Source organism: Poecile atricapillus (genome assembly GCF_030490865.1).
Source record: "Poecile atricapillus isolate bPoeAtr1 chromosome 36 unlocalized genomic scaffold, bPoeAtr1.hap1 SUPER_36_unloc_3, whole genome shotgun sequence".
Lineage (NCBI taxonomy): Eukaryota > Metazoa > Chordata > Aves > Passeriformes > Paridae > Poecile > Poecile atricapillus.
The window spans coordinates 33,224-54,913 of NW_026708993.1; the positions used below are offsets into that span (position 1 = coordinate 33,224).

The 21,690-nt window shown below is 57.6% G+C and overlaps 1 protein-coding gene across 1 annotated transcript in view; it reads left to right on the forward strand.

The window, feature by feature from the left end:
* The window catches only part of CHD3 (chromodomain helicase DNA binding protein 3), a 100,396-nt gene that overhangs the window by 14,929 nt on the left and 63,777 nt on the right, over window positions 1-21,690 (forward strand). Inside the window, 12 exon segments of the mRNA XM_058828490.1 lie at window positions 1,665-1,853; window positions 3,523-3,647; window positions 5,073-5,311; window positions 7,475-7,605; window positions 8,544-8,682; window positions 9,198-9,376; window positions 12,345-12,575; window positions 14,244-14,441; window positions 16,308-16,522; window positions 17,877-18,008; window positions 20,347-20,446; window positions 21,177-21,368. Coding sequence (XP_058684473.1) covers window positions 1,665-1,853; window positions 3,523-3,647; window positions 5,073-5,311; window positions 7,475-7,605; window positions 8,544-8,682; window positions 9,198-9,376; window positions 12,345-12,575; window positions 14,244-14,441; window positions 16,308-16,522; window positions 17,877-18,008; window positions 20,347-20,446; window positions 21,177-21,368 — 2,070 coding nt within the window.

Below are 21,690 nucleotides of genomic sequence, written 5' to 3' on the forward strand. Positions count from 1 at the left end.
TCAGGGTGTTTTGAATGTTTTTGGAGTGTTTTCTGGGTGTTTTTGGGATGTTTTTGGGGTGTTTTTGGGGTAGTTTTGGATGTTTTTGGGGTGATTTTGAGGTGGTTTTGGGGGTGTTTTTGGTGTGATTTTGGGGGGTGTTTTTGGGGTGTTTTTGGGGTGTTTTTGAGGTGATTTTGGGGTGTTTTTGGGGGTGTTTTTTGGGGTGTTTTTGAGGTGTTTTTGGGGTGTTTTTGGGGTAGTTTGGGATGTTTTTGGGGTGTTTTTGAGGCAGTTTTGGATGTTTTTGGGGTGATTTTGGGGTGTTCTTGGGGTGATTTTGGGGTGTTTTTTGGATGTTTTTGGGGTGATATTGAGGTGTTTTTGGGGGTGATTTTGGGGTGATTTTGGGGTAGTTTTGGATGTTTTTGGGGGTGTTTTTGGGGGGTGTTTTTGGGGTGATTTTGGGGTGTTCTTGGGGTGATTTTGGGGTAGTTTTGGATGTTTTTGGAGTGATTTTGGGTGTTTTTGGGGTAGTTTTGGATGTTTTTGGGGGTGTTTTTGGGGGGTGTTTTTGGTGTGATTTTTGGATGTTTTTGGTGTGATTTTGGGGTAGTTTTGGATGTTTTTGGGGTGATTTTGGATGTTTTTGGGGCGCCCCAGGTGAGCGAGGATGAGCTGGAGTCAGAGAGGGACGAGTGAGGTTCCAGTTTGGTTCTTTTTGGGACGATTTTAGGGTGTTTTTGGGGTGATTTTGGGATGTTTTAGGGGTGATTTTGAGGGGTGTTTTTGGTGTGATTTTGGGGTAGTTTTGGATGTTTTTGGGGGTGTTTTTGGGGTGTTTTTGGAGTGTTTTTGGGGTGATTTTGAGGTGTTTTTTGAGGTGATTTTTGGATGTTTTTGGGGGTGTTTTTGGGGTGTTTCTGGTGTGATTTTGGGGTGATTTTGGGATGTTTTTAGGGGTGTTTCTGGTGTGATTTTGGATGTTTTTGGGGTGCCCCAGGTGAGCGAGGATGAGCTGGAGTCAGAGAGGGACGAGTGAGGTTCCAGTTTGGTTCCAGTTTGGTTCCAGTTTGGTTCAGGGAGCCCTGGATCAGTGACAGTTTTGGGGGTGTTTTTGGTGTGATTTTGGGGTGTTTTTGGGATGATTTTGGATGTTTTTGGGGTGCCCCAGGTGAGCGAGGATGAGCTGGAGTCAGAGAGGGACGAGTGAGGTTCCAGTTTGGTTCTTTTTGGGGTGATTTTGGGGTGTTTTTGGGGTGTTTTTTGGGGTGTTTTTGGGGTGATTTTGGGGTGTTTTTTGAGGTGATTTTTGGATGTTTTTGGGGGTGTTTTTGGGGTGTTTTTGGGGTGATTTTGGGGTGATTTTGGGATGTTTTTTGGGGTGATTTTGGGGTAGTTTTGGGGTGATTTTGGGGTGTTTTTGGGGGTGATTTTGGGATGTTTTTGGTGTGTTTCTGGTGTGATTTTGGGGTGATTTTGGGTGTTTTTGGGGCTCCCCAGGTGAGCGAGGATGAGCTGGAGTCAGAGAGGGACGAGTGAGGTTCCAGTTTGGTTCCAGTTTGGTTCCAGTTTGGTTCAGGGAGCCCTGGATCAGTGACAGTTTTGGGGGTGTTTCTGGGGTGTTTCTGGTGTGATTTTGGGGTAGTTTTGGGGTGATTTTGGATGTTTTTGGGGCTCCCCAGGTGAGCGAGGATGAGCTGGAGTCAGAGAGGGACGAGTACCCCCGCGAGGAGTACCGGGAGAAGTCGGAGAGCGGCGGCTCCGACTCGGGCGGGACCGGGCGGAAGCGGCGGCGGAAGCACCGAGAGAAGAAGGAGAAGAAAACCAAGAGGAGGAAAAAAACCGACGAGGACGGGGGTCAGAAGGTGAAGGTGAGGAGATTTTGGGGGACAGAAGGTGAAGGTGAGGAGATTTGGGGGGACAGTGAGGAGATTTTGGGGGTCAGAAGGTGAAGGTGAGGAGATTTTGGGGGGACAGAAAGATCAAGGTGAGGATTTTGGGGGTCAGAAGGTGAAGGTGAGGATTTGGGGGGCAGAAGGTGAAGGTGAGGAGATTTGGGGGGCAGAAGGTGAAGGTGAGGAGATTTTGGGGGGTCAGAAGGTGAAGATGAGGATTTGGGGGGTCAGAAGGTGAAGGTGAGGAGATTTGGGGGGGCAGAAGGTGAAGGTGAGGAGATTTGGGGGTCAGAAGGTGAAGGTGAGGATTTTGGGGGGTCAGAAGGTGAAGGTGAGGAGATTTGGGGGGACAGTGAGGAGATTTGGGGGGTCAGAAGATGAAGGTGAGGATTTTGGGGGTCAGAAAGGTCAAAGTGAGGAGATTTGGGGGGGCAGAAGGTGAAGGTGAGGATTTTGGGGGGCAGTGAGGAGATTTGGGGGTCAGAAAGGTCAAGGTGAGGAGATTTGGGGGTCAGAAGGTGAAGGTGAGGAGATTTTGGGGGGTCAGAAGGTGAAGATGAGGATTTGGGGGGTCAGAAGGTGAAGGTGAGGAGATTTGGGGGGGCAGAAGGTGAAGGTGAGGAGATTTGGGGGTCAGAAGGTGAAGGTGAGGATTTTGGGGGGTCAGAAGGTGAAGGTGAGGAGATTTGGGGGGACAGTGAGGAGATTTGGGGGGTCAGAAGATGAAGGTGAGGATTTTGGGGGTCAGAAAGGTCAAAGTGAGGAGATTTGGGGGGGCAGAAGGTGAAGGTGAGGATTTTGGGGGGCAGTGAGGAGATTTGGGGGTCAGAAAGGTCAAGGTGAGGAGATTTGGGGGTCAGAAGGTGAAGGTGAGGAGATTTTGGGGGTCAGAAAGGTCAAGATGAGGATTTTGGGGGGCAGTGAGGAGATTTGGGGGGTCAGAAGGTGAAGGTGAGGAGATTTGGGGGGCAGAAGGTGAAGGTGAGGATTTTGGGGGTCAGAAGGTGAAGGTGAGGAGATTTGGGGGGGCAGAAGGTGAAGGTGAGGAGATTTGGGGGTCAGAAGGTGAAGGTGAGGAGATTTGGGGGTCAGAAAGGTCAAGGTGAGGAGATTTGGGGGGTCAGAAGGTGAAGGTGAGGAGATTTGGGGGGGCAGAAGGTGAAGGTGAGGAGATTTGGGGGGTCAGAAGGTGAAGGTGAGGAGATTTGGGGGGCAGAAGGTGAAGGTGAGGAGATTTGGGGGGCAGAAGGTGAAGGTGAGGAGATTTGGGGGGTCAGAAAGGTCATGTCCCCAATGTCCCCAATGTCCCCAATGTCCCCAATGTCCCCAATTTCCCCAATGTCCCCAATGTCCCCAGTGTCCCCAATGTCCCCAATGTCCCCAATGTCCCCAATGTCCCCAATGTCCCCAATGTCCCCACTATCCCCAATGTCCCCAATGTCCCCAATCCCCCTCAATGTCCTCAATGTCCCCAATGTCCCCAATGTCCCCAATGTCCCCAATGTCCCCAATCCCCCCAATGTCCCCACTATCCCCAATGTCCCCAATGTCCCCAATCCCCCTCAATGTCCTCAATGTCCCCAATGTCCCCAATGTCCCCAATGTCCCCAATGATGTCCCCAATGTCCCCAATGTCCCCTCCCAGGCTGTGGAGCAGAAATCCTCGGCGCAGCTCCTGGGGGCCTGGGGGCTGGAGGACGTGGATCACGTCTTCACCGAGGAGGATTATCACACCCTCACCAACTACAAAGCCTTCAGCCAGTTCATGAGGTGGGGCTGGGGTCCCTGGGGGTCCCTGGGGGTGTTTGGGGGGTCCCTGGGGGTGTTTGGGGGTCCCTGGGGGTGTTTGGGGGGTGTTTGGGGGGTCCTGGAGGACGTGGATCACGTCTTCACCGAGGAGGATTATCACACCCTCACCAACTACAAAGCCTTCAGCCAGTTCATGAGGTGGGGCTGGGGTCCCTGGGGGGGTCCCTGGGGGGTTTTGGGGGTCCCTGGGGGTGTTTGGGGGGTCCTGGGGGGGTGTCTGGGGGTCCCTGGGGGGGTTTGGGGGTCCCTGGGGGTGTTTGGGGGTCCCTGGGGGTCCCTGGGGGGGTTTGGGGGGTCCCTGGGGGTGTTTGGGGGGTCCCTGGGGGTGTTTTGGGGGTCCTGAGGGTCCTGGGTGGGGACACACACAGAAATGCTTGGAGGGTCCTGAGTGGCCCCAGGATGGTCCTGAGTGACCCCAGGATGGTCCCAAATGACCCCAGACCCGTCCTGAGTGACCCCAGGACCCCCAAGTGACCCCAGGATGATCCCAGAGTGACCCCAGGAACCCTGAGAGTGACCCCAGACCCATCCCAGAACCCCCAAGTGACCCCAGGATGATCCCAGAGTGACCCCAGGATGATCCCAAATGACCCCAGATCCATCCTGAGTGACCCCAGGATGATCCCAGAGTGACCCCAGGAACCCTGAGAGTGACCCCAGGATGGTCCCAAATGACCCCAGGATGATCCCAGGACCCCTGAGTGACCCCAGGATGGTCCCAAATGACCCCAGGATGATCCCAGGACCCCTGAGTGACCCCAGGATGATTCTGAGTGACCCCAGCCCCATTTCCCCCTGTCCCCCCAGGCCCCTGATCGCCAAGAAGAACCCCAAAATCCCCATGTCCAAGATGATGACCATCCTGGGGGCCCCCAGACCCATCCTGAGTGACCCCAGACCCATCCTGAGTGACCCCAGGATGGTCCCAAATGACCCCAGGATGACCCCAGGACCCCCCCAAATGAGCCCAGGACCCCCCAAATGACCCCAGCCCCATTTCCTGGCTCTCCCCAGGCCCCTGATCGCCAAGAAGAACCCCAAAATCCCCATGTCCAAGATGATGACCATCCTGGGGGCCCCCAGACCCATCCTGAGTGACCCCAGACCCATCCTGAGTGACCCCAGACCCATCCTGAGTGACCCCAGGACCCCTGAGAGTGACCCCAGGACCCCTCAAATGACCCCAGGATGATCCCAAATGACCCCAGACCCATCCTGAGTGACCCCAGGAACTCTGAGTGACCCCAGGATGGTCCCAAATGACCCCAGGATGATCCCAGGACCCCCCAAGTGACCCCAGGATGATCCCAAATGACCCCAGGATGATCCCAAGTGACCCCAGGATGATCCCAGGACCCCAAATGACCCCAGACTCATTTCCCCCAGGCCCCTGATCGCCAAGAAGAACCCCAAAATCCCCATGTCCAAGATGATGACCATCCTGGGGGCCAAGTGGAGGGAGTTCAGCGCCAACAACCCCTTCAAGGGCTCGGCGGCCGCCGTGGCTGCGGCGGCAGCGGCCGCAGCGGCCGCCGTGGCCGAGCAGGTGTCGGCAGCCGTGGCCGCCGTGGCCCCCGAGGCGCCGCCCCCTCCCCTGCGCAAGGCCAAGACCAAGGAGGGGAAAGGTGGGGCTTGGGGGGTCCTGGGGGGGCTTTTTGGGGGGGTTTGGGGGTGGTTTGGGGGGTTTGGGGGGCTTGGGGTGTCTTTTTGGGGGGGTTTGGGGGGTCCTGGGGTGGCTTTTTGGGGGGGTTTGGGGGTCCTGGGGAGGCTTTTTGGGGGGGTTTGGGGGGTTTGGGGGGTCCTGGGGGGGCTTTTTGGGGTGGTTTGGGGGGTCCTGGGGGGGCTTTTTGGGGGGTTTGGGGGTGGTTTGGGGGGGCTTGGGGGGTCCTGGGGGGGCTTTTTGGGGGGTTTGGGGGTGGTTTGGGGGGCTTGGGGGGTCCTGGGGTGGCTTTTTGGGGGGGTTTGGGGGGCTTGGGGGGTCCTGGGGTGGCTTTTTGGGGGGTTTGGGGGGTCACTGGAAGGGTTTGGGGGTGATTGGGGGGCTTGGGGGGTCCTGGGGGGGCTTGTTGGGGGGGTTTGGGGGGCTTGGGGGGTCCTGGGGGGGCTTTTTGGGGGGGTTTGGGGGGCTTGGGGGGTCCTGGGGGGGCTTGTTGGGGGGGTTTGGGGGGGTTGGGGGGTCCTGGGTGGATTTTTGGGGGGGTTTGGGGGGGTTTGGGGGGCTTGGGGGGTCCTGGGGGGGGCTTTTTGGGGGTGGTTGGGGGGGTTTGGGGGGTCCTGAGGTGGCTTTTTGGGGGGTTTGGGGGGTGGTTGGGGGGGTTTGGGGGGGTTTGGGGAGCTTGGGGGGTCCTGGGGTGGATTTTTGGGGGGGTTTTGGGGGGCTTGGGGGTTCCTGGGTGGATTTTTGGGGGGGTTTGGGGGGTGGTTGGGGGGGCTGGGGGGTCCTGGGGTGGCTTTTTGGGGGGGTTTGGGGTGGTTTGGGGTGGTTTGGGGGATCCTGAGGTGGCTTTTTGGGGGGGTTTGGGGGGGCTTGGGGGGTCCTGGGGGGGGCTTTTTGGGGGTGGTTGGGGGGGTTTGGGGGGTCCTGGGGTGGATTTTTGGGGGGGTTTCGGGGTGGTTTGGGGGGCTTGGGGGTTCCTGGGTGGATTTTTGGGGGGGTTTGGGGGGGTTTGGGGGTCCTGGGGTGGCTTTTTGGGGGGGTCTGGAGGGGTTGGGGGGTCCTGGGGTGGATTTTTGGGGGGGTTTGGGGGGTCCTGGGGTGGCTTTTTGGGGGGGTTTGGGGGGCTTGGGGGGTCCTGGGGTGGCTTTTTGGGGGGGTTTGGGGGTGGTTTGGGGGGTTTGGGGGGCTTGGGGTGTCTTTTTGGGGGGGTTTGGGGGGTCCTGGGGGGGCTTTTTGGGGGGGTTTGGGGGGGTTTGGGGGTCCTGGGGAGGCTTTTTGGGGTGGTTTGGGGGGGTTTGGGGGGCTTGGGGGGTCCTGGGGTGGCTTTTTGGGGGGGTTTGGGGGGCTTGGGGGGTCCTGGGGTGGCTTTTTGGGGGGTTTGGGGGGCTTGGGGTGGATTTTTGGGGGGGTTTGGGGGTGGTTTGGGGACTTGGGGGGTCCTGGGGTGTCTTTGGGGGGGTTTGGGGGGCTTGGGGGGTCCTGGGGTGGCTTTTTGGGGGGTTTGGGGGGTCACTGGAAGGGTTTGGGGGTGATTGGGGGGCTTGGGGGGTCCTGGGGTGGCTTTTTGGGGGGGCTTGGGGGGCTTGGGGTGGATTTTTGGGGGGGTTTGGGGGTGGTTTGGGGGGCTCGGGGGGTCCTGGGGTGGCTTTTTGGGGGGTTTGGGGGGTCCTGGGGGGGCTTTTTGGGGGGGTTTGGGGGGTCCTGGGGTTGTTCTTTTGGGGCAGTTTGGGGGTGGTTTGAGGGGTTTGGGGGTCACTGGAGGGGTCACTGGGGTGGTTGGGGGTCGTTGGGGGGGTTTGGGGGTCCCTGGGGGGGTTTAAGGGTCCCTGAGGTGGATTTTGGGGGTCACTGGGGTGGTTTGGGGGTCCCAGGGTGGATTTTGGGGTCCCTGTGGGGGTTTTTGGGGTGCCTGAGGTGGATTTTGGGGGTCCCAGGATGGATTTTGGGGTCACTGAGCCCTTTTCCCGCAGGTCCCGGGCACAAGAAGCGCAGTGAGAGCCCGCGGGTGCCCGAGCTGAGGAGGGGTCCCAGGGGTGGATTTTGGGGTCACTTTGGGGGTTTTTGGGGGTCCCAGGGCTGATTTTGGGGGTCCCAGGGTGGATTTTGGGGTCACTGAGCCCTTCTCCCGCAGGTCCCGGGCACAAGAAGCGCAGTAAGAGCCCGCGGGTGCCCGAGCTGAAGAGGAAGATGAAGGGCAGGAAGATGGCGCCGCTCAAGATCAAACTGGGGGTGCTGGGGGGAAAACGCAAGAAAAGCAGCTCGGTGAGTGCTGGGGACATTTGGGGACATTTGGGGACATTGGGGACATTTGGGGACATTGGGGGGATTGGGGACATCGGGGGGATTGGGGACATTGGGGACATTGGGGGGATTGGGGACATTGGGGACATTGGGGACATTGGGGGGATTGGGGGGGATTGGGGGACATTGGGGACATTGGGGACATTGGGGGGATTGGGGACATTTGGGGACATTGGGGACATTGGGGACATTTGGGGACATTGGGGGGATTGGGAACATTGGGGACATTGGGGACATTGGGGACATTTGGGGACAGGGACACTGAGGACGGGCACATGGTGTGGGACACTTGGCCTTGATGTCCCCTGGTGGTCACCTCCTGTCCCCAATGTCCCCTCAATGTCCCCGATGTCCCCAATCCCCCCAATGTCCCCAATGTCCCCAATGTCCCCAATGTCCCCAATGTCCCCGATGTCCCCAATGTCCCCAATGTCCCCCAATGTCCCCAATGTCCCCAATGTCCCCAATGTCCCCAACCCCCCAATGTCCCCAAACCCCTCAATGTCCCCAATGTCCCCAATGTCCCCAAATGTCCTCAATGTCCCCAATCCCCCCAATGTCCCCAATCCCCCCCAATCCCCCCAATGTCCCCAATGTCCCCAATGTCCCCCCAATGTCCCCAATGTCCCCAATGTCCCCAAATGTCCTCAATGTCCCCAATGTCCCCCCAATGTCCCCCCAATGTCCCCAATGTCCCCAATGTCCCCAATGTCCCCAATGTCCCCAATCCCCCCACTGTCCCCAATGTCCCCCCAATGTCCCCTCAATGTCCCCAATGTCCCCAATGTCCCCAATGTCCCCAATCCCCCCGATGTCCCCAATCCCCCCAATGTCCCCTCAATGTCCCCAATGTCCCCAATGTCCCCAATGTCCCCAATGTCCCCGATGTCCCCGTGCAGAGCGAGGACGCCGGTGAGGCTGAGGAGGAGTCGGAGGCCGAGAGCCCCGGGGGGGTTTTGGGGGCCGCCCCCCGCCCCGACCCCAGCACGCGCCTCAAGAAACTCAAACGGGGCCGCCCCGGGCGCAAGAAGAAGAAGGGTGAGTGTCCCCAAGTGTCCCCAAGTGTCCCTGAGTGTCCCCAAGTGTCCCCAAGTGTCCCCAAGTGTCCCCAAGTGTCCCCGAGTGTCCCTGAGTGTCCCCAAGTGTCCCTGAGTGTCCCCAAGTGTCCCCAAGTGTCCCCAAGTGTCCCCTGAGTGTCCCCAAGTGTCCCCAAGTGTCCCCAAGTGTCCCAAATCTGTCCCTGGTGTCCCCAGTCCTGTCCCCATCCCCAGGGTCCCCCGGTCCCTAATGTCCCCATCCCCAGTGTCCCCAGTGTCCCCCTGTCCCCATGGTGACCCCCTGGTGACCCCAATGTCCCCAATGTCCCCAGTGTCCCCAATGTCCCCAATGTCCCCAATCCTCCCAATGTCCCCAATCCCCCCAATGTCCCCAATCCCCTCAATGTCCCCAATGTCCCCAATCCCCTCAATGTCCCCAATGTCCCCAATGTCCTCAATCCCCCCAATGTCCCCAATGTCCCCTGCTGTCCCCAATGTCCCCAACGATGTCCCCAGGCCCAGGTCCCGAGGAGGAAGGTGATGGCTACGAGACCGACCACCAGGACTACTGCGAGGTGTGCCAGCAGGGCGGGGAGATCATCCTGTGTGACACCTGTCCCCGAGCCTATCACCTGGTGTGCCTGGACCCCGAGCTGGACCGGGCACCTGAGGGCCGCTGGAGCTGCCCCCACTGTGTGAGTTTGGGGTTTGGGGGAACTGGGAGCACTGGGAGTCACTGGGAGGGCACTGGGATGGGGTTTGGGGTCACTGGGATGGGGTTTGGGGGCACTGGGGTCACTGGTGTGCCTGGACCCCGAGCTGGACCGGGCACCTGAGGGCCGCTGGAGCTGCCCCCACTGCGTGAGTCGGGGGGCTGGGGGGTACTGGGAGCACTGGGAGTCACTGGGAGGGCACTGGGAGTCACTGGGAGTCACTGGGAGTCACTGGGAGTCACTGGGATGGGGTTTGGGGTCACTGGGATGGGGTTTGGGGGCACCGGACCACGCCCCTGAGGGCCGCTGGAGCTGCCCCCACTGTGTGAGTTTGGGGTTTGGGGGTACTGGGAGCACTGGGAGTCACTGGGGGACACTGGGAGTCACTGGGAGGGCACTGGGAGTCACTGGGAGTCACTGGGATGGGGTTTGGGGTGACTGGGATGGGGTTTGGGGGCACTGGACCACACCCCTGAGGGGCGCTGGAGCTGCCCCCACTGCGTGAGTTTGGGGGTTTGGGGGTACTGGGAGCACTGGGAGTCACTGGGAGGGCACTGGGAGTCACTGGGATGGGGTTTGGGGTCACTGGGATGGGGTTTGGGGTCACTGGGGTCACTGGTGTGCCTGGACCCCGAGCTGGACCGGGCACCTGAGGGCCACTGGAGCTGCCCCCACTGCGTGAGTTTGGGGGGCTGGGGGTACTGGGAGCACTGGGAGTCACTGGGAGTCACTGGGATGGGATTTGGGGTCACTGGGATGGGGTTTGGGGTCACTGGGATGGGGTTTGGGGTCACTGGGATGGGGTTTGGGGGCACTGGACCACGCCCCTGAGGGCCGCTGGAGCTGCCCCCACTGCGTGAGTCAGGGGGGCTGGGGGTACTGGGAGCACTGGGAGTCACTGGGAGTCACTGGGAGTCACTGGGATGGGGTTTGGGGTCACTGGGATGGGGTTTGGGGGTCACTGGGGTCACTGGTGTGCCTGGACCCCGAGCTGGACCGGGCCCCTGAGGGGCGCTGGAGCTGCCCCCACTGCGTGAGTTTGGGGTTTGGGGGTACTGGGAGCACTGGGAGTCACTGGGAGTCACTGGGAGTCACTGGGATGGGGTTTGGGGTGACTGGGATGGGGTTTGGGGTCACTGGTGTGCCTGGACCCTGAGCTGGACCGGGCCCCTGAGGGCCGCTGGAGCTGCCCCCACTGTGTGAGTCGGGGGGCTGGGGGGTACTGGGAGCACTGGGAGTCACTGGGAGTCACTGGGAGTCACTGGGATGGGGTTTGGGGTCACTGGGATGGGGTTTGGGGTCACTGGGGTCACTGGTGTGCCTGGACCCCGAGCTGGACCGGGCACCTGAGGGCCGCTGGAGCTGCCCCCACTGCGTGAGTTTGGGGTTTGGGGGTACTGGGGGCACTGGGAGTCACTGGGAGGGCACTGGGAGTCACTGGGATGGGGTTTGGGGTCACTGGGATGGGGTTTGGGGGCACTGGTGTGCCTGGACCCCGAGCTGGACCGGGCACCTGAGGGCCGCTGGAGCTGCCCCCACTGCGTGAGTTTGGGGTTTGGGGGAACTGGGAGCACTGGGAGTCACTGGGAGTCACTGGGGGGCACTGGAAGTCACTGGGATGGGGTTTGGGGTCACTGGGATGGGGTTTGGGGGCACTGGACCACACCCCTGAGGGGCGCTGGAGCTGCCCCCACTGCGTGAGTTTGGGGGGCTGGGGGTACTGGGAGCACTGGGAGGGCACTGGGAGTCACTGGGATGGGGTTTGGGGTCACTGGGAGTCACTGGGAGTCACTGGGAGTCACTGGGATGGGGTTTGGGGTGACTGGGATGGGGTTTGGGGTCACTGGGATGGGGTTTGGGGGCACTGGGATGGGGTTTGGAGTCACTGGGATGGGGTTTGGGGGCACTGGGAGCACTGGGAGTCACTGGGAGTCACTGGGAGTCACTGGGATGGGGTTTGGGGTCACTGGGATGGGGTTTGGGGTCACTGGGATGGGGTTTGGGGGCACTGGGGGGCACTGGGGACGTCCCAGGACTCCCTTGGGTCCATTTCCTGGCACTTTGGGTGTCCCCAGGGTCATTTTTGGGTCAGTTTTGGGTCAGTTTTGGGTCAGTTTTGGGATCTCCAGGGTCACTTTTGGGTCACTTTGGGATCTCCAGGGTCAGTTTTGGGTCAGTTTTGGGTCAGTTTTGGGATCTCCAGGGTCAGTTTTGGGTCACTTTGTGTCCCCAGGGTCAGTTTTGGGTCACTTTGTGTCCCCAGGGTCAGTTTTGGGTCACTTTGTGCTCCCCAGGGTCAGTTTTGGGTGTCCCAGGGTCATCTTTGGGTCAGTTTTGGGTCAGTTTTGGGCCAGTTTTGGTCATTTCTGGGCCAGTTTTGGGTCATTTTTGGTTCATTTTTAGGTCACTTTTGGGTCATTTTTGTGTCATTTTTGGGTCACTTTGTGGTCCCCAGGGTCATTTTTGTGTCACTTTTGGGTCATTTTTGGGTCACTTTTGGGTCACTTTTGGGTCACTTTGTGGTCCCCAGGATCACTTTTGGGTCACTTTTGTGTCACTTTTGGGTCACTTTGTGTCCCCAGGGTCATTTTTGGGTCAGTTTTGGGTCATTTTTGGTTCATTTTTAGGTCAGTTTGGGGTCATTTTTGGGTCACTTTGTGGTCCCCAGGATCATTTTTGGGTCACTTTTGGGTCACTTTTGGGTCACTTTTGGGTCACTTTGTGGTCCCCAGGATCATTTTTGGGTCATTTTTGGGTCACTTTTGTGTCACTTTTGTGTCACTTTGTGCCCCCAGGATCATTTTTGGGTCACTTTTGGGTCACTTTGTGCCCCCAGGATCACTTTTGGGTCATTTTTGTGTCACTTTTGTGTCACTTTTGTGTCACTTTGTGCCCCCAGGATCATTCCTGGGTTGTCCCATCTCCTCGTGACCCCTCTCTCCCTCCCCAGGAGAAGGAAGGCGTTCAGTGGGAGGCCAAGGAGGAGGAGGAGGAGGAGGAAGAGGAGGAGGAGGAGGGTGAGAAGGAGGAGGAAGACGACCACATGGAATATTGCCGGGTGTGCAAGGACGGCGGGGAACTGCTGTGCTGCGACGCCTGCGTGTCCTCCTACCACATCCACTGCCTCAACCCGCCCCTGCCCGAGGTCCCCAACGGGGAGTGGCTCTGTCCCCGCTGCACGGTGCGTGGGGACACCCTGGGGACACCCTGGGGACATTGGGGACACCCTGGGGACACCCTGGGGACACCCTGGGGACATTGGGGACACCCTGGGGACACCTTGGGGACATGGGGACACTCCGTGTCCTCCTACCACATCCACTGCCTCAACCCGCCCCTGCCCGAGGTCCCCAACGGGGAGTGGCTCTGTCCCCGCTGCACGGTGCGTGGGGACACCCTGGGGACACCCTGGGGACATTGGGGACACCCTGGGGACACCCTGGGGACACCCTGGGGACACCCTGGGGACATTGGGGACACCCTGGGGACATTGGGGACACCCTGGGGACATTGGGGACACTGCGTGTCCTCCTACCACATCCACTGCCTCAACCCGCCCCTGCCCGAGGTCCCCAACGGGGAGTGGCTCTGTCCCCGCTGCACGGTGCGTGGGGACACCCTGGGGACACCCTGGGGACACCTTGGGGACACCCTGGGGACATTGGGGACATGGGGACACTGCGTGTCCTCCTACCACATCCACTGCCTCAACCCGCCCCTGCCCGAGGTCCCCAACGGGGAGTGGCTCTGTCCCCGCTGCACGGTGCGTGGGGACACCCTGGGGACACCCTGGGGACATTGGGGACACCCTGGGGACACCCTGGGGACACCCTGGGGACACCCTGGGGACATGGGGACGCTGCGTGTCCTCCTACCACATCCACTGCCTCAACCCGCCCCTGCCCGAGGTCCACCTGGGGACACCTTGGGGACATTTGGGACACCCTGGGGACACCCTGGGGACACCCTGGGGACATTGGGGACACCCTGGGGACATGGGGACACCCTGGGGACACTGCGTGTCCTCCTACCACATCCACTGCCTCAACCCGCCCCTGCCCGAGGTCCCCAACGGGGAGTGGCTCTGTCCCCGCTGCACGGTGCGTGGGGACACCCTGGGGACACCTGGGGACACCTTGGGGACATTGGGGACACCCTGGGGACATTGGGGACACTGCGTGTCCTCCTACCACATCCACTGCCTCAACCCGCCCCTGCCCGAGGTCCCCCTGGGGACACCTTGGGGACATTTGGGACACCCTGGGGACACCTTGGGGACGTTTGGGACACCCTGGGGACATTGGGGACACCTTGGGGACACTCTGGGGACACCCTGGGGACACCCTGGGGACATTGGGGACACTTGTTCCCAAATCCCCCCAATGTCCCCAATGTCCCCAATCCCCCCAATGTCCCCAATGTCCCCAAATGTCCTCAAATGTCCCCAAATGTCCCCAATGTCCCCAATGTCCCCAATCCCCCCATTGTCCCCCAATCCCCCCAATGTCCCCAATGTCCCCAAATGTCCCCAATGTCCCCAATGTCCCCTCAATGTCCCCAATCCCCCCCAATTCCCCAATGTCCCCAATGTCCCCAATGTCCCCAAATGTTCCCAATGTCCCCAATGTCCCCAATGTCCCCAAATGTCCCCAATGTCCCCCCAATCCCCCCAATGTCCCAAATCCCCCCAGTCCCCCAAATGTCCCCAATGTCCCCAATCCCCCCAATGTCCCCAATCCCCCCAATTTCCCCAAACCCCCCAATGTCCCCAATGTCCCCCAATGTCCCCAATGTCCCCAATCCCCCCAATGTCCCCAATGTCCCCAAATGTCCCCTGCTGTCCCCGCAGTGCCCGGTGCTGAAGGGGAGGGTGCAGAAGATCCTCTACTGGCGTTGGGGGGAGCCCCCCGCCCCCGTGGCCCCCCCGGGGACCCCCCAAGCCCAGGAGGGGCCCCCCCAGGCCCTGCAGGGACGATCGGAGCGAGAGTTCTTCGTCAAGTGGGTGGGGCTGTCCTACTGGCACTGCTCCTGGATCAAAGAGCTGCAGGTACGGCCCCAAAAACACCCAAATTAACCCCAAAATCAACCCCAAATTACCCCAGAAATAACCCCAAATTACCCTAAGAAAAACCCAAAATTACCCCAGAATAACCCCAAAAATAACTCAAAAATAACCCAAAAAACCCAAAATTAACCCCAGAAATAACCCCAAAAATTACCCCAAATTACCCCCAAAAAACCCAAAATTAACCCCAAAAATAAGCCCAAAATGACCCCAAAATAACCCAAAATAACTCCAAATTACCCCAAAATAACCCCCAAAATAACCTCAAAATAATCTCAAAATATCCCCAAAAAACCCAAAATTAATCCCAAAAATAACCCAAAATTAACCAAAAAATAACCCCCAAAATTACCCCAAATAACCCCAAAATTAACCCCAAAATTACCCCGAAATAATCCCAAAATAATCACAAGAATAACTCCAAAAATAAACCAAAAATAACCCAAAATAATCCCAAAAATAACCCCAAAATCAACCCCAAAATGATCCCAAATTAACACCAAAAATTACCCAAAAATAACCCCAAAATTACCCCAAAATTACCCCAAAATAACCCAAAATTACCCCAAAATTAACCTCAAAAATAACCCAAACTTACCCCAAAAATAACCCTAAAATTACCCCAAAATTACCCCAAAATAACCCAAAATTACCCCAAAATAACCCAAAATTACCCCAAAATTACCCCAAAATTACCCCAAAAATAACTCCAAAAATAACCCCAAAATTAACCCCAAAAATAACCCCAAAATTACCCCAAAATATCCCCCAAAATAACCCAAATTTACCCCAAAATGACCCCAAAATGACCCCAAAATAACCCAAAATTACCCCAAAACAACCCAAAATTACCCCAAAACAACCCAAAATTACCCCAAAATAACCCAAAAATAACCCCAAAAATTACCCCAAAATTCCCCCAAAATGACCTAAAAATAATCCCAAAAACCTGAGGAAATACCCCAAAATCTGGGGGGGCTCAACTTTGAGGTGCTCCCCTCTAATTTTGGGGTGATTTCCTTTAACTTTGGGGTGATTTCCATTAATTTTGGGGTGATTCCCTTTAATTTTGGGGTGATTCCCTTTAATTTTGGGGTAATTTCCATTAATTTTGGGGTGATTCCCTTTAATTTTGGGGTAATTTCCATTAATTTTGGGGTAATTTCCTTTAATTTTGGGGTGATTCCCTTTAATTTTGGGGTAATTTCCATTAATTTTTGGGGTAATTTCCATTAATTTTTGGGGTAATTTCCTCTGATTTTGGGACTCTCCCCTTTAACTTTGGGATGCTCTCTTTAATTTTGGGGTTCCCCCTTTAACTTTGGGGTGATTCCCTTTAATTTTGGGGTGATTTCCTTTAATTTCAGGCTGATTTCCTTTAATTTTGGGGTAATTCCCTCTGATTTTGGGGTGATTCCCTTTAATTTTAGGGTGATTTCCTTTAACTTTGGGATGCTCTCTTTAATTTTGGGGTGATTCCTTGTAACTTTGGGATTCTCCTTTTAACTCTGGGGGTTCCCCCTTTAACTTTGGGGTGTCCCCTTTAATTTGGGGGTGATTTCCTCTAATTTTGGGGTTCCCCCTCTAACCTTGGGGGTGATTTCCTTTAATTTTGGGGTGATTTCCTTTAATTTTAGGGTGATTTCCTTTAACTTTGGGATGCTCTCTTTAATTTTGGGGTGATTCCTTGTAACTTTGGGATTCTCCTTTTAACTCTGGGGGTTCCCCCTTTAACTTTGGGGTTCCCCCTCTAACTCTGGGGTTCCCTCTCTAACTTTGGGGTGCTCCCCTCTAACTCTGGGGTGTCCCCTCTAACTTTTGGGGTGTCTCCTGTGTTTTGGGGTGCAGCTGGAGATCTTCCACCTGGTGATGTACCGGAACTACCAGCGCAAGAACGACATGGACGAGCCCCCTCCCCTGGATTACGGCTCCGGGGACGACGACCCCAAGAGCGAGAAGAGGGGGGCAGGGGGGGACCCCCTTTTTGGGGGGATGGAGGAGCGCTTCTACCGCTACGGCATCAAACCCGAGTGGATGACGGTGCACCGCATCATCAACCACAGGTGGGGGCACCCCAAAGTCCTGGGGACACCCCCAAAATCCTGGGGACACCCCTGAATTCCTGGGGACACCCCTGAATCCCTGAGGACCACCCTGGACCCCCCAAATCCCTGGGGACCCCCTGAATTGCTGGGGACCCCCCCCCAAATCCCTGGGGACACCCCAAATTCCTGGGGACACCCCAAAATCCTCAGGGACCCCTCCCCAAATCCCCGGGACATCCCTGAATCCCTGAGGACCCCCCCCCAAATCCCTGGGTACCACCCCAAATTCCTGGGGACACCCCCAAATCCTCAGGGACCCCTCCCCAAATCCCCGGGACATCCCTGAGTTCCTGGGGATCACCCCGGACCCCCCAAATCCCAGGGGACACCCCAAATTCCTGGGGACACCCCCAAATCCTCAGGGGGACATCCCTGAATCCCTGGGGACCACCCCGGACCCCCCAAATCCCTGGGGACACCCCAAAGTCCTGGGGACACCCCCAAATCCTCAGGGACTCCCCCAAATCCCCGGGACATCCCTGAGTTCCTGGGGACCCCCCCCAAATTCCTGGGGACACCCCAAATTCCTGGGGACACCCCAAAATCCTCAGGGACCCCTCCCCAAATCCCTGAGGACCACCCCAGACCCCCCAAATCCCTGGGTACCACCCCAAATCCCTGGGTACCACCCTCAAATCCTCCTGGGGACCCCCCTGTGTTCCTGGGGACACCCCAAAATCCTCAGGGACCCCTCCCCAAATCCCTGAGGACCACCCCAGACCCCCCAAATCCCTGGGGACACCACAAATTCCTGGGGACACCCCCAGGTCCTGGGGACACCCCCAAATCCTCAGGGACCCCTCCCCAAATCCCCGGGACATCCCTGAATTCCTGGGGACCCCCATGTCCCTGGGGTTCCCACTGTCCCCACGTCCCCCAATGTCCCCAGTGTCCCCAATGTCCCTGATGTCCCCAATGTCCCCAATGTCCCCAATGTCCCCAATGTCCCCCAATGTCCCCAATGTCCCCAGTGTCCCCCATGTCCCCAATGCCCCCAATGTCCCCAATCCCCCCAATGTCCCCAATGTCCCCTGGCTGTCCCCGATGTCCCCTCGGTGACACTCTGTCCCCTCGCAGCGTGGACCGTAAGGGACAGTACCATTACCATTATCCCCCAATGTCCCCAATGTCCCCACATCCCCCAATGTCCCCAATGTCCCCAATGTCCCCGATGTCCCCAATGTCCCCAATATCCCCAATGTCCCCAATCCCCCCAATGTCCCCGATGTCCCCAATGTCCCCAATGTCCCCAATCCCCCCGATGTCCCCAATGTCCCCAATGTCCCCTCAGTGACACTCTGTCCCCTCGCAGCGTGGACCGCAAGGGACAGTACCATTACCTGGTCAAGTGGAGGGACCTGCCCTACGACCAGGCCACCTGGGAGGAGGACGAGATGCCCATCCCCGACTACGACCTGCACAAGCTGGCCTACTGGAAACACCGGTCTGGGGACACTGGGGACACTGGGGGACACCTGGGGACATTGGGGACATCCGGGGGATTGGGGACATTGGGGACACTGGGGACATTGGGGGTGGCCTGGAGGACGAGATGCCCATCCCCGACTACGACCTGCACAAGCTGGCCTACTGGAAACACCGGTCTGGGGACACTGGGGACACTGGGGGACACTGGGGGACACTGGGGGACACTGGGGACACTGGGGGACATCTGGGGACATTGGGGACATCCGGGGGATTGGGGACATTGGGGACATTGGGGTGGCCTGGAGGACGAGATGCCCATCCCCGACTACGACCTGCACAAGCTGGCCTACTGGAAACACCGGTCTGGGGACACTGGGGACACTGGGGACATCCAGGGGATTGGGGACACTGGGGGACACTGGGGACATCTGGGGACACTGGGGGACACTGGGGACACTGGGGACATCGGGGACATCCAGGGGATTGGGGACACTGGGGACATCCAGGGGAGTGGGGACATTGGGGACATTGGGGACATTGGGGGTGGCCTGGAGGACGAGATGCCCATCCCCGACTACGACCTGCACAAGCTGGCCTACTGGAAACACCGGTCTGGGGACACTGGGGACACTGGGGGACACTGGGGACATTGGGGACACTGGGGGACACTGGGGGACATTGGGGACATCCAGGGGAGTGGGGACATTGGGGACATTGGGGACATTGGGGTGGCCTGGAGGACGAGATGCCCATCCCCGACTACGACCTGCACAAGCTGGCCTACTGGAAACACCGGTCTGGGGACACTGGGGACACTGGGGACACTGGGGGACACTGGGGACACCGGGGGACACTGGGGACATCCAGGGGAGTGGGGACATTGGGGACATTGGGGACATTGGGGGTGGCCTGGAGGACGAGATGCCCATCCCCGACTACGACCTGCACAAGCTGGCCTACTGGAAACACCGGTCTGGGGACACTGGGGACACTGGGGGACACTGGGGGACACCTGGGGACATTGGGGACATTGGGGGCATCCAGGGGATTGGGGACATTGGGGACATTGGGGACATTGGGGTGGCCTGGAGGACGAGATGCCCATCCCCGACTACGACCTGCACAAGCTGGCCTACTGGAAACACCGGTCTGGGGACACTGGGGACACTGGGGGACACTGGGGGACACTGGGGGACACTGGGGGACATTGGGGACACTGGGGACATTGGGGACATCCAGGGGAGTGGGGACATTGGGGACATTGGGGACATTGGGGTGGCCTGGAGGATGAGATGCCCATCCCCGACTACGACCTGCACAAGCTGGCCTACTGGAAACACCGGTCTGGGGACACTGGGGACACTGGGGACACCTGGGGGACACTGGGGACACTGGGGGACACTGGGGGACACTGGGGACACTGGGGGACACCTGGGGACACTGGGGACATCCGGGGGATCGGGGACATTGGGGACATTGGGGGTGGCCTGGAGGACGAGATGCCCATCCCCGACTACGACCTGCACAAGCTGGCCTACTGGAAACACCGGTCTGGGGACACTGGGGACACTGGGGGACACTGGGGACACTGGGGACATCCAGGGGATCGGGGACACTGGGGACACTGGGGACATTGGGGACATCCGGGGGATTGGGGACATTGGGGACACTGGGGGACACTGGGGACAACTGGGGACACTGGGGACATCCAGGGGAGTGGGGACATTGAGGACATGGGGTCATTGAAGGGACATTGGGGACACTGGGGACACTGGGGATATCGGGGACATTTGGGGACATTTGGGACCTTGGGGACACAGAGGACATTGAGGACATTGGGGACATTGGGGGACACTGGGGACATTGAGGACCTTGGGGATATCGGGGACATTTGGGGACATTGGTGGGGTTGGGGACATTGGGGACATTGGGGACATTGAGGACATTGAGGACCTTGGGTACATTGGGGACATTTTGGGGACATTTGGGGACACAGAGGACATGTCCCCGCTGTCTCCCCCGATGTCCCCAATGTCCCCAATGTCCCCAATGTCCCCAATGTCCCCAATGTCCTCTGTGTCCCCACGTGTCCTCTGTGTCCCCAATGTCCCCAATGTCCTCAATGTCCCCAAATGTCCCCAATGTCCCCAACCCCCCAATGTCCCCAAACCCCTCAATGTCCCCAATGTCCCCAATCCCCCCACTGTCCCCAATGTCCCCAATGTCCCCAATGTCCCCCAATGTCCCCAATCCCCCCAATGTCCCCTCAATGTCCCCAATGTCCCCAATGTCCCCCAATGTCCCCCCTGATGTCCCCCCTGATGTCCCCTCTGATGTCCCCTCGATGTCCCCAGGGAGGTGTTCATGGGCGAGGACCCGGCGCAGCCGCGTCGTTACAAGAAGAAGAAGAAGGAGACGCCGGGGGAGGGGCCCCCGGACTCCCCCACCAACGACGTGAGCTGATAATTAGCTATTAATTACTAATTATTAATTACTAATTAATTACTAATTACTAATAATTAATTGTTAATTGTTAATTACTTATTATTAATCATCAATTCCGTGGCCCACGGTGAAGTACGAGATGCAGCTGCGCTTCATCACGGCCATGGGGGGCTATTAGACCATTATTAATGTCTATTAAACAGTTATTAATTAATAAATACGCTATTATTTCTTAATTAATTATCAATTATTAATTACTAATGATTAATTTATTAGCCCACGGTGAAGTATGAGACCCAGCCGAGGTTCATCACGGCCACGGGGGGCTATTAGACCATTATTAATCATTATTAGAGTCCATTAATTAATAAATATGTTATTAATTTTTAATTAATCATTAATTATTAATTATTAATTATTAATTTATTAGCCCACGGTGAAGTACGAGACCCAGCCGAGGTTCATCACGGCCACGGGGGGCTATTAGACCATTATTAATGTCTATTAAACAGTTATTAATTAATAAATATGCTATTAATTCTTAATTAATGATCAATTATTAATTAATAATTATTAATTTATTAGCCCACGGTGAAGTACGAGACGCAGCCGAGGTTCATCACGGCCACGGGGGATATTAGACCATTATTAATCTCTATTAAACAGTTATTAATCGGTAAATATGTTATTAATTTTTAATTAATCATTAATTATTAATTATTAATTATTAATTTATTAGCCCACGGTGAAATATGAGACCCAACCACGCTTCATCACGGCCACGGGGGGGACGCTGCACCTGTACCAGCTGGAGGGGCTGAACTGGCTGCGCTTCTCGTGGGCCCAGAGCACCGACACCATCCTGGCCGACGAGATGGGGCTGGGCAAGACCATCCAGACCATCGTCTTCCTCTACTCGTTATACAAAGAGGTGAGGGCTTGGGGACATCTCTGGGGGTTTGGGACATCTCCATGGGGCTGTCCGGGGGTTTGGGGACATCTCTGAGGGGTTGGGGACATCTCTGGGGGGTTTGGGGACATCTCTGGGGCTGGGCAAGACCATCCAGACCATCGTCTTCCTCTACTCCTTGTACAAAGAGGTGGGGCTTGGGGACATCTCTGAGGGGTTGGGGACATCTCTGAGGGGTTGGGGACATCCCCATGGGGCTGTCCTGGGGTTTGGGGACATCTCTGAGGGCTTGGGGACATCTCATGGGGCTTGGGGACATCTCTGAGGGCTTGGGGACATCTCT